Source organism: Melanotaenia boesemani, chromosome 24 (assembly GCF_017639745.1).
Source record: "Melanotaenia boesemani isolate fMelBoe1 chromosome 24, fMelBoe1.pri, whole genome shotgun sequence".
In the NCBI taxonomy this organism is placed as follows: Eukaryota; Metazoa; Chordata; class Actinopteri; order Atheriniformes; family Melanotaeniidae; genus Melanotaenia; species Melanotaenia boesemani.
Genome location: NC_055705.1, coordinates 2705859 through 2718980, shown reverse-complemented (window position 1 = coordinate 2718980; position 13122 = coordinate 2705859). Strand labels below are relative to the sequence as shown.

The 13122-nt window shown below is 43.0% G+C and overlaps 1 protein-coding gene across 1 annotated transcript in view; it reads right to left on the bottom strand.

The window, feature by feature from the left end:
• Positions 1-5694: 5694 nt before the first annotated feature.
• The window catches only part of LOC121635269 (zinc finger protein 91-like), a 107457-nt gene continuing 100029 nt past the window's right edge, over positions 5695-13122 (bottom strand). The window contains exons 4-5 of the mRNA XM_041978403.1: positions 6625-7090; positions 5695-6540 (exon numbers count right to left, since the gene is read on the bottom strand). Of these exons, the coding sequence (XP_041834337.1) occupies positions 6207-6540; positions 6625-7090 (800 nt within the window). The 3' untranslated portion in view covers positions 5695-6206. The remainder of the gene's footprint in view (positions 6541-6624; positions 7091-13122) is intronic.

Here is a 13122-nt window from a genome sequence, read left to right as displayed (position 1 = left end):
CACGAAAAGTCGAGTTGGTGGACATGACGAAGGATTCGTCTTCGTTTGGTGGACGAAAGCGTACACGGCCTGGAAAAGCCAATTCATTTTGTAAGGGAAAGTGCCTCAATTCCCTTACCTATGGTCATGAGATGTGGGTAGAACAAGATCGACTGAAATGAGTTTTCTCCGCAGGGTGGCCGGGCTCTCCTTTAGAGATAGGGTGAGAAGCTTGGTGATCCGGGAGGGGCTGAGTGGAGTCGCTGCTTCTCCACATCGAGAGGAGCCAGATGAGGTGGCTCGGGCATCTGGTCAGGATGTCTCCTGGACGCCTCCCTGGTGAGGTGTTCCAGGCACGTCCCACCAGAAAGAGGCCCCGAGGAAGACCCAGGATACACTGGATGGACTACATCTCTCGGCTAGCCTGGGAACGCCTCAGGATCTTTCTGGATGAGCTGGTGAATGTGGCCGGGGAGAGGGAAGTCTGGGTTTCCCTGCTTAGACAGCTGCCCCCGGGACCCGATTCTGCATAAGCGGCAAAAAATGGCTGGAAAATGAATGAATGGGATGCTGCTCCTAGAGCAGTAAATCTCAAACTTTTTTAGCTTAGAACCCCATTTTGATGACCACAAACATTCAAAACACAATTTTACTTATTTTTATACCACATTTAGTCTATTTCATGTATGAAAATGTAGGTTAAAGTTGTGTAGTACCTGTCCCATGTAACTCGTAGTTAAACAAATGTTATGATACTATGGGCAGGGCCCTGGGTTTTTTTCTCAGACTGACAGGTGCTTCTGTATGTTTAAAGTTTTTTGTGATACCTGCATGTTACCTGTTACAACTCAAAATTAGTCGGTGCCCCCGCTTGTTAATATATAACTTATAAATATGAAAAATTTAAACCAAACAAATTAGGACTAAAGACACGTTATTCGAATAGAAACAAATTTTAGTAATATAAACATACATAATACATACAAATAAAACATATAAGATTAAGGGCTTTTCAAAACACGTTGTGTTTATACCTTCTTATTTAAAGATAAAAATAGTATTAAATAAAATAGCACCATAAAATAATGAAATGAAATGAAATGAAAAATACTTTATTAATCCCAAAGGGAAATTCAATATTGTAGTAGTAGTAATTTTTTTTTTTTTTTTTTTTTTTTTTAAACAATCACATTAATTAATTAAGGGCTTTGTTCTTCAGCCTGATAGCTGCTGGAAGGAAGGATCTTCTGTATCTCTCTGTCTTGCATCGGACTTGAACAAGCCTCCCACTGAACACACTCTGTTGTTTCGTCACGGCGTTGTGTAGAGGGTGTGAAGGATCTTCCATTATCTTCGTCAGCTTGTACAGAATTCTTTTTTTGATGATCAACTCCAGCGGCTCCAGAGTTACTCCAAGCACAGAACCAGCTTTCTTGATCAGTTTCTTAATTCTTTTCAAGTCTCTGGTTCTGATGCCGCTGCCCCAGCAGATTGCTGCAAAGCTGATTGCACTTTCAACAACAGACCTGTAGAACATTTGCAACATTTTGGTGCAGACGTTAAAAGATCTCAGCTTCCTTAAGAAGTAGAGTCTGCTCTGACCTTTCTTGTAAATGTACTCAGTGTTGCTTTTCCACTCAAGTCTGTTGTCCAGCTGAACTCCAAGGTACTTGTATTCCTCCACCACCTCCACCTCCTCTCCCATGATGGAAACACATCTATGTGTGTTCTTGTTCCTCCTGAAGTCAACAATCATCTCCTTTGTTTTCTTGGTATTCAAGATGAGATGATTGTCACCGCACCATTTCACAAACTGACCGACCAGTTCTCTGTAATACCAGCCTTTTACGTTTTTCCAAATCAGCCCTCAAATTAACTCAAAAAGTTGCAGGCCTGGAGCGAAGCTTGGGAACGTTGTGGTCTAAAACTGGATGACCCGTTTACTTGCAAGCAAGCAAAAGAGAAATATAGCATGTGCAAACTGTTTTGGTTACTCACAACCTCTTATATCAGTCAGCGGAAACCTCAGGAGTTGAAATGGCATGATGAGGGATGAAAAGGGGGTATGATGAGTTGATGTTGCAGACAGACGTTGGTAGCTGCGGACCTCCACGTGGCATACTCTGTCGGCCAGAACTCTGATTATCTATGCTCAACACCAACTAATCAATAACTGATCAATAACTGATTTTAACATTGAACATATGTTATATCCTCCTGACTACTAGAAAAAAAATTGTTTAATCAATATTTTTTTTAATTTCCCCGACTGTTTGAAGGGTAATGAGAAAACTTTGACAATGAAACTCGTTCTTCTTAACTGAAAAATACAGAACAAAATTCAGGAAATAGCAACAAATGTCCACTACAGAAGACAATTCTCAAACTTATGTTGTGGTAAAATGTTTTTATATTCATTTAGAAAATGGCTTAATGTGTTCTCAAGAGATATTATAAAGAAATATTACAATAATACTTCAGGACTACATTTGCACAAAAAGAAGTTATGCACTTACTTTTCCTCTTCTTATGAAATGTGATTGTGGTAATGAATGCCATTTTCCTTGAGGAAAAACAGGATGTTCCCAAGGCCCCACCCCTATAAATGTGGTAACATTCAAAGGCCCTGGATGTCCTTTTTAGAGAACAAAATGAGTGGGTTTAATAGCATGCAGGGGGATGGAGATATTCAGCTTTACAAATGTCCTCCACAGAGGACAAATTTGAACTACTGGTAGTCAGGAGGATATGAACTGAACATAAACTTTATAAACTAACAATGACTTAGGCCCAATCCCATTTCACCCCTTGCCCCTTACCCCTTACAACGGAGCTAGAAGGTGTAGGGCTGAAAAGTCAACCCCTACGAATTGGGACACCCCTTCAACAGTCACATATGTCATCAGTAGTCACTAAAGAACATTTTACACAGGAACTAGAAGAAACTAAATAAAATCAAAACAATAAATATATTAAAAAATATTAAACATGGGGCTAAAACAGGAAAAACCAGCAAAACTGCTGGCTGTATTTAAAAAAAACTAGGAAAAACTATATTGTGCATCGTTGCCGTCTGTGAAGCTGAAATATCTCCCTCATCACTGCGTGTCAGTCTGATCTATGAGCAGTGAGCGAACCGCTGCTGCAACGCGACACTGCGTCTTCTTGACATATACGCCGGGACACCGACCCAGAAGTAATGCGGCCCACTGGGAATCCTCTAGAACTTCTTAGTTAGCCGGCATTGCTCTTAAAGTGTATTCCAGTGTGAGAAATAAGAGGTTTAGCGTGAGAGCGTAAGAAGCCACTCTAATGCATGAGTCTAACGGCTGATGCGTGACAGTAGCCCTGTAAACAAATGCAGCATACGGGCTCGCACAGGTTAGTGGTTCACCACGATCTCGTGCTGCTACATGCTGCTGTCAAACATGACATGAGAGAGATCACTCTGCAAGAGCGTTCAGTCGAGATACTCCATAGTGAAACCTGTTGTCATACACAGTCTATGGTGAAGTAAGATGGGGGAGACTAATAAAATCGCGGCGGCAAACTTGTTGCGCTCATTTTTTCATTACAGTGCAATTAATTGACTTATTGCTTATCGACAGGCATATGTGGGACGTAATGTACGAATTTTGCATGCAATTAAAATTAATCGTGTGCTGGTATACTCTCTTTTACTCTGAGGCTTTTTTTTTTTTGTGCGAGTGTGTTGCCCTGCACCTCAAGAAAGCGTGATGTGCGTAGAAACACTTCCTTTCTCATATAGAACAGGAAATTTTTCATACCCCTCCGTTTCAAGTGGGCCTCTGAAAAATCTTCGTTTGAAGGGGTATATAGCCCTACCCCTCTGTCCTAAAAGGAATTGGGACACCCCTACCCCTTCACGTGAACGCGCAAAACGGAGGGGAAGGGCCAAGGGGTGAAATGGGATTCACTTTTTAGACATTTTTTTTAACTATTTATTGTTTTAATATTTTAAGCTTTTCCCCCAAAATACAAGGCAACTGTATCTGGGCTACACTTGTTTTGAATTAAGTGTGGCGTATTATTTTATTTTATCTAGATTATTTGTTTTAGTACATTTTAGTTTTTAGTTTGCATCCATGTGTAGCTGCCCAGGTGTTTTGTGTTCACTATAGTTTGCTAGCAACTCCTAGATTAGCTCACTTCTGTCTGCTTTAGTTCAACTTGCAATCCAACTAAAAACATAGCTGCCCAGCCAGCATTACGTACCTAAGTCAGCATAAATTCAACTTCACACACAATATCAACAAGTGGCTACTACTGCTACAATCTACGAAGCTAGTAAGTTAGCCAGCGGTTTGCGGTCGGTTTAAGGTTATTGTTGGAACATTACAGCCGGTGGTTTAACGTTACGTTATACACCACCAAACGTTTTGTTAACTTATCACGTTGTCTTTGTGGTGAATTGTGACATGTCTCATCAGGTTTGTTGTCATAAGGTTTTTAAACTCCACTTCACTGAAGCGAAAATGGGTTCACATATCACGTCTTCTCTTTCTCTTGGGCCCCGTGCAAAGCATGGCCATTGATGTTTCACTTTTAAATTTTTGCCGTGAATCCACATCCTGTCTGTCCCTTGTGTTTGTGCGCCTGCACGCTGCAGGTTTGAAAGAGTGTGTGTGTGTGTGTGTGAGTGGCGGAAAAGCCGCACCGGCTACAGGGGACTAGCTAGCTACTGGGTTAGCTACCACTGTGTGAAGCCAAGCTAAATCCAGACCTCCAGGGGTTAATGATTTTGATTTCCATTGATCATTCTTTTTTTTACTGTTCTCAACACATTCTACTGTTTAATAAATAACGATTTTTGACTGGAATATTTCATTCAAGATCTAAGATGTGTTGTTCAAGTATTCTTAGTTTTCAGTAGTGTATAGACCTACACGTATATGACTGAGTCCCACTGTATGTCTGACAATAAGGTTCCCCATAATTACCTTTGTAATCTGAGCCCTGTATTTAATTGTACTGAGTGATCCGTTATTAACAGTGGACTAGTATTTTGGTCAATGTTTATACTGCGGCTGCTATCATTACTTCCATGATCAGACTGTTTCAGCCTGTCGGTGTGATTTCAAGATGATTTACGTTTATGTGGTCAATATAACAGTTTTAGTCAACAAGTTTTGACTACCATGCCAGCTCATTGTCACATGGGCGTCAGAAAAACACATCTTAACTCCATTTACCAATATTTCCTTTTACTGCCAGAATACTGAGTAGAACTTTGGTCAACCATGCCCAAAATCACTGTTCGATCCACTGGGCCACCATTACCTGGTGAATCTGGTATAGGGGGGATACACTCGATCAGGACCATTTTCTGTCTTTCTATGAATTGGTGGCAAACTTGCCAGTTTTTGGTGGCGTTTTAATTCTTCATGCAGATCAATCAGCAGGATTTGATCTGCTGATGAGGAGAAGGTTTCTTTTATTCTGCCTCTAGCGTCCCTCGTTTAAACAACTTTTCCCTTCATCCACTCATTTGGACTTGTTAGACATCCCAGGTGTGTGCACAGAGTTTATGCAGGTCTGTCTTGAGTCAGTCTGGATGAAATCAGGCTGAGCTGTGTTCGTACAACGACATGATGCTTCAGTAGAAGATGGTGCTGGTTTGACTTTTTCAGGCATCTCTCGAGCGACTTTCCTGAAATACCCCCATGAACAGGAAACAGAAACCTGACAGAGACATACTGTAAACAACTCATTTATTTGTACAACTTGGCTTCCACCATCAGCGTGTGAATGAATAACGGATTCACAATGTAAAGCACTTTGGGTACCTTGATAAAGCACTAAATAAATCTAAACCATTAGTATTATTATTACTCTGTTATGACTAACAAAGTACATAGTTATATACAGTATTATTTAATTCAAACTCAAATATGTTGCGACAATCACCTCACAGTTGCTACAGAACAGCTGCAGAACAGTTTCTCTTCAGAGGGAGGTCGTCTTTCTATGACTAAAATTCATAACTTTACTAAACATTTACAAGAAGTGGCTGCAAATCCCCCTATCGTTTGCCAAAACTTTACAAATATGCACAATATCATTTTGTTTTACCTCACAGGTCTTCTTAGTGATACCTTTGTTAATAAAGTTTTAATCCAGCAGTACACATTAGTTTTTCCACAACATTTGGTATAATTTTTTTAATAGTCTGAATGAATACAAGCTGCACCATCCTCCTGGCACATTTAAGGTTTCTCTCCAGTGTGAATACGTTGGTGACTTTTTAAATGACCTGATTGACTGAAAGCTGCTCCACACTGATCACATCTGTAAGGTTTCTCTCCAGTGTGAATACGTTGGTGACTTTTTAAAGCACCAGATACAGTGAAAGCTGCTCCACACTGATCACACCTGTAAGGTTTCTCTCCAGTGTGAATACGTTGGTGATTTTTTAAAGCACCAGATATAGTGAAAGCTGCTCCACACTGATCACACCTGTAAGGTTTCTCTCCAGTGTGTATACGTTGGTGACTTTTTAAATCACCTGACTGACTGAAAGCTGCTCCACACTGATCACACCTGTAAGGTATCTCTCCAGTGTGAATACGTTGGTGCCTTTTTAAAGCACCAGATATAGTGAAAGCTGCTCCACACTGATCACACCTGTAAGGTTTCTCTCCAGTGTGAATACGTTGGTGACTTTTTAAATCACCTGACTGACTGAAAGCTGCTCCACACTGATCACACCTGTAAGGTTTCTCTCCAGTGTGAATACGTTGGTGACTTTTTAAAGCACCAGATATAGTGAAAGCTGCTCCACACTGATCACACCTGTAAGGTTTCTCTCCAGTGTGAATACGTTGGTGACTTTTTAAATCACCTGACTGACTGAAAGCTGCTCCACACTGATCACATCTGTAAGGTTTCTCTCCAGTGTGAATACGTTGGTGACTTTTTAAATCACCTGACTGACTGAAAGCTGCTCCACACTGATCACACCTGTAAGGTTTCTCTCCAGTGTGAATACGTTGGTGACTTTTTAAAGCACCAGATACAGTGAAAGCTGTTCCACACTGATCACACCTGTAAGGTTTCTCTCCAGTGTGAATACGTTGGTGACTTTTTAACACTAGAAGTCCCAGGAATTTTGATGTCTCCCTAAAGTCCCAGAGAAGGGTCGAAAGACCTTTAGTCCAAACTGACGACTCTGCTGGCAAAAATGAGCATCTCTTCATTTGTAAATGCAGCCATTACCTGAGGAATGCACCCATTGCATCCAGCCCCTCCTTGTTACCTTGAAACGTCTGGTAAATTCTGTGGCAGTGGGGGATGGTGGGCTGAGGGGGATAAATAGTAGCTAGCTTCACCTCGAACAAATAGAAGGAAGCAAAATGCAGAGGCGGCTTACAACTCAGCAGGCATTGGACCTGATCCTCAGCGATACAAACCCTTGTGACTCAGATGGAGAAGAGATACAAATTCAGCTGGATTCGGACTCTGACTCTGAGCAGTCTTCAGGTAAGATTTGAAACTATTATTGAACTTTTTGGTATGACAAATTTCTTTCTTTCTGCTTTGTCCTGTACTGTGAGTTGCAACACTGGAATTTCTCCATTTTGGTACAAATAAAGGATTTTTTTAATCTTATTTCCAAAACATCCTATTTTCGTCCTCTGAAATTGTGAAATTGTTTACCTTGCAGATGATGAGACTGCTCCACTGCCAGAAAAGAGGGCTCGGTTGGGAAGTGAGAGGACAGAGATGGCTAAAGATGGCACAGTGTGGCATGAAGAACAGCTGGGGACATGTCTCAATTTCACCCCAATAGAACCATACGGCACAGATGGAGAGCCAACTGCTAAGGCCAGAAGAAGTATCCGGACTCGTCTTCAAAGCTTCTTCTGTTTTATAACACTTGAAATGCTTCGTAGCATTCAAGAATGGACCATTCAGCATGCACGGCAAAAGGAGCAGGCAGATTGGTTCATGAACCTCCCAGAACTAATGGCATTTATTGCAATTATTATCTTGCGGGGGGTGAAGAAAGTTCCATCACTACGTGACAATTGGTCAGCAGAGCTGGGAAACCCACGAATCATTGCTACTATGGCCCGAAAGCGCTTCCAAAACATCATGCAACACCTACGCTTTGATAACATGTTCACACGCAGTGAGCGAGTGGAGACAAATAAGTTTGCTGCAATTTCTAATCTGTGGGAATCTTTTGTCAATAACTGCATCAGATCTTATAACCCTGGTCGACACATCACTATTGATGAACAGCTTTTCCCGACAAAGACTCGCTGCAGTTTTCTGCAGTACATTGCAACAAAACCGGACAAATTTGGCATTAAGTTTTGGCTGGCTTGTGACTTGAAATCAAAGTACATTTGCAATATCCTGCCATATCTTGGCAAGGACCCCAGTCGTCCCAGTGGAGAGAGACTCTCTGAGAGTGTAGTGATGAGGCTGATGGAGCCGTTCATGGATAAGGGCAGAACTGTAACAACAGACAATTTTTTTACATCGCTGTCCCTTGCGCAACGACTGCTTAGCCGGAAAACCACCATCCTTGGCACAGTCAACAAGATTCGCCGGGAAATTCCTCAGTCAACTAGACTGAAGGACCACACTAAATTCACCACTCGAGTGTTTTCCACCACTGGTGCAACACTCACAGTATATGCGCCGAAACGGAAAAAGACTGTCTATCTTCTCAGCAGCATGCACAATGTGGTTGAGACTGAGAATACCACCAAAAGGAAGCCAAACACTGTCACACAATACAACACCACAAAGTGTGGTGTGGATGTGATGGACCAGATGGTGCGGGAGTACAGCGTGCGTGCAGGAACACGGAGATGGCCAGTCGCTGTGTTCTACAACATGATCGACATGGCGGCACTGAACGCTCATGTTCTTCATAAGGAATGCACCGGAGTGCAGGAGAGAAGAGTGGACTTCCTGGTTGAGCTCGCGAAAGAGTTGGCCAACTCTCATGTGAGTCAGAAGAAGGCACATAAGGAGCAACTGCTTCAGCAGCAACCTCCCACACCTAGCCCTGGGAAAAGGGCAAAATGTCAGGTCAACCATCGATGCAAGAACAATTGCGCAACTGTAAGATGTGTTGACTGCTACAAATACACATGTGGCAAATGCAGGATGGAGATACCATGGAAGTGCCAAGCATGTTTGGACTTAGCACAGACGGACTGCTGAAAGAGCAGAAAAGCCATTCACACAAGGGCATGCCACTGTAGCCTTGTGTAAATATTTGTGAAATTGTTTCATTACTTGCATTATTTTAACTGTTTTGTTGTTTTTTTTATGACAAAAATAAAAAGCATTGGAAAAAATTCACAGTTGTTCTTTTATATCTTTGTCATGTTGACATTTATGCCCTCTTGACTTAGACACTAATGCTTCTGGACATTTTACTCACAGACCCTGCCTGTACCACCACAATCAAAAAATGTTCATTTTAAATATTCAAAATTGTTCATTGCTTGGGCTTTTTGGACATAAGGTACATGAACATTGGGTTAGAAAGTTTGAAAAATTGGTAAAAAATTCTGAAAAATTTGTATTTTTTCATTTGTATGAAAAGAGGAGAGCTGGACCTTTTAAAGTGATTTTTTAAAAAAATATGAATTCATCATTTTGTCATATCATTCTAAATTGTTTGCTTTTTTATTGAAGGCCCACAATGATTATCTTTTTTTTTTTCTTCTAAAAGCACACAAATGTGTCGAGGAGGTATATATCATATATCATATCAAATATATTTTTAATTATTTGAAATATACTAGAATGCAGGAAAACCTTTCTGAATCTGTTTGAGGTCTACTCCAATCTCATACTCAGGGGACCAAGCAGTGTCTCAAGCCAAGCTTTGGGCAAAAGTTGACAGTCCAGTTTCAAGAGTCTACAGTGTCTCCCCTAAGTATGCGCCCTCCTGGGGTGTGCCAGTAATTGACTCGTCTACAAACAAAAGAAGCTGTTCGCAGCTTAAGACAGGATTTTAGCTAAAATCCTACTGGTCAATCGACCCATCTCTGGGTTGTAAAGGTAGAAAGGTCAATTGACCCCTCTCTGGGACTTCTAGTGTTAAATGACCTGACTGACTGAAAGCTGCTCCACACTGATCACACCTGTAAGGTTTCTCTCCAGTGTGAATACGTTGGTGACTTTTTAAATGACCTGACTGACTGAAAGCTGCTCCACACTGATCACAGGTGTATGGTTTCTCTCCAACGTGAATCTTCTGACATCCCTTTGGTCGTGATGCACCAGTGAAAACTTTCTTACAGCCTCCACCACCTCGATGTTTAGGTTTTCTTTGGCCTCCACGTTTCTGTAACGAGCAGGAAGAAAACATTTACAAGTCACCCAAACTAAGTATTATGGACAAGTATTATTCAACCTCAAACATCTGGTAGGTACCACAAACTGATTCTTATTTACAGCTGGATGACTGCAGACACAGAAGCAGGAGGTCATGTAATTCCTTGATCTGTTAGTGTTTGTAGTCTGTGCTAACAACCCAGAAGCTGCTTTACTCTAAGAGAGGTGTCAGTCTAAAACTGAAGATGTTGTCTGGACCAGTCAGGTCACTGTACTGTAAAATGATTTGAATGAATGAAGTCACAAGAATCTTAAAAACACTGATAAGTAGAGAAATGTGGAGAATTTATTTTTTAGATTTCAGATCAAACTTCCTTGTTTTCAAACTCAAATACTGTACTGTTCTCTCTCCAAACTCTGTCCTCAGACTCAGAAAGTCTCTAAAAACAGATTTAATGTGAAGCAGTCTCAAATATGATGCTGACCATACAGATGCTTGGACGTGTGTGTGTCTGTAGTTGAAAGAATGTCCAGATTATAATCCTACCAAAAAAATCTAGTTAAAGACATAATAGAGTTTGATGATTTTCACAGTTGTTATGCTTTAATTAATTTCACCACTTTCTAGTGTGTAAAAATAACATGAACACTTCTTATATGTATTTTTTTATCCATTTATTTCTTCTGGTGCCAAAATCATAAAATGATCCATCCATCCATTTCCTTCCGCTTATCCGGAGTCGGGTTGCGGGGGCAGCTGCCTAAGCATGGAAACCCAGACTTCCCTCTCCCCGGCCACATTCACCAGCTCATCCGAAGGGATCCCGAGGCGTTCCCAGGCCAGCCAAGAGATGTAGTTCGTCCAGCGTGTCCTGGGTCTTCCCCGGGGCCTCTTTCCGGTGGGATGTGCCCGGAACACCTGACCAGGGAGGCATCCTGACCAGATGCCCGAGCCACCTCATCTGGCTCCTCTCGATGTGGAGGAGCAGTGACTCTACTCTGAGCTCCTCCCGGATCACCGAGTTTCTCACCCTATCTCTAAGGGAGAGCCCGTCCACCCTGCGGAGAAAACTTATTTTGGCCGCTTGTATTCGCGATCTTGTTCTTTCGGTCAATACCCACATCTCATGACCATAGGTGAGGGTAGGAACGTAGATCGACCGGTAAATCGAGAGCTTTGCCTTTTGGCTCAGCTCTCTCTTCACCACAACAGACCGATGCAGAGTCCGCATCACTGCAGACGCCGCACCGATCCGCCTGTCGATCTCCCGCTCCATCCTTCCCTTACTCGTGAACAAGACCCCGAGATATGTAAACTCCTCCACTTGGGGCAGGACCCCATCGCAGACCCGGCGAGAGCACTCCACCCTTTTCCGGCTGAGGACCATGGTCTCGGACTTGGAGGTGCTGATTCTCATCCCAGCCGCTTCACACTAGGCTGCGAATCGCTCCAGTGAGAGCTGAAGATCACGTCCCGATGAAGCCAACAGAACCACGTCATCCACAAAGAGCAGAGACCCAATTCTGAGGCCACCAACCGGATCCGGCTGCGCCTAGAAATTCTGTCCATAAAAGTTATGAACAGAATCGTGACAAAGGACAGCCTTGGCGGAGTCCAACCCGCACTGGAAACGATTCTAATTTACTGCCGGCAATGCGGACCAAGCTCTGACACCGGTTGTACAGGGACCGGACAGCTCTTACAAGCGAGTCCGGCACTCCATACTCCCGGAGTACCCCCCACAGGAGTCCCCGGGGAACACGGTCAAATGCCTTCTCCAAATCCACAAAACAGATGTAGATTGGTTGGGCAAACTCCCATGCCCCCTCAAAGACCACAAAGAGGGTGTAGAGCTGGTCCACTGTTCCACGACTGGGACGGAAACCACACTGCTCCTCCTCAATCCGAGGTTCGACTATCCGATGGACCCTCCTCTGCAGCACCCCTGAATAGACCTTACCGGGGAGGCTGAGGAGTGTGATCCCCCTGTAGTTGGAGCACACCCTCCGGTCCCCCTTTTTGAAGAAGGGGACCACCACCCCAGTCTGCCAGTCCAGGTGGACTGTCCCCGATGTCCACGCGATGCTGCAGAGGCGTGTCAATCAAGACAGCCCTACAGCATCCAGAGCCTTAAGGAACTCCGGGCGGACCTCATCCACCCCTGGGGCCTTGCCACCAAGGAGATTTTTAACCACCTCAGCGACCTCAGCCCCAGAGATAGGCGAGCCAGCACCAGCTACCCCAGACTCTGCTTCCTCATCAGAAGACGTGTTGGTGGGATTGAGGAGGTCTTTGAAGTACTCCCCCCACCGCCTCACAACGTCTCGAGTTGAGGTCAGCAGCCCCCCATCCCCACTGTACACAGTGTTGACGGAGCACTGCTTTCCCCTCCCGAGCCGCCGGATGGTTGACCAGAATCTCCTCGAAGCCGTCCGGAAGTCATTCTCCATGGCCTCTCCAAACCCCTCCCACGCCCGAGCTTTTGCCTTAGCGACTGCCGAAGATATAGAAGCAAAGTAAAGTAACCAGTAGGGGTTTGCAATATCGTATCATTCACAACAATATCAATTAGGGCAGGGTGATATGGCCAAAGATACTTATCATGATATAAATTTGAAAATGTGCAATAATGATATAACTGATGATATAATTTACGCTAGACAAAATACTTCAAAACTGCACTTTATGGGTGCACATTCAAAATAGGAACAATTTCTTATCAACTGAACAGGCAGGCATAACCATGTATATGGTTAACAAAAGTAAAACAGAGTTGCTTTGCAACATAAAACTGCAGTGTGCAAAATAAAGAAGTT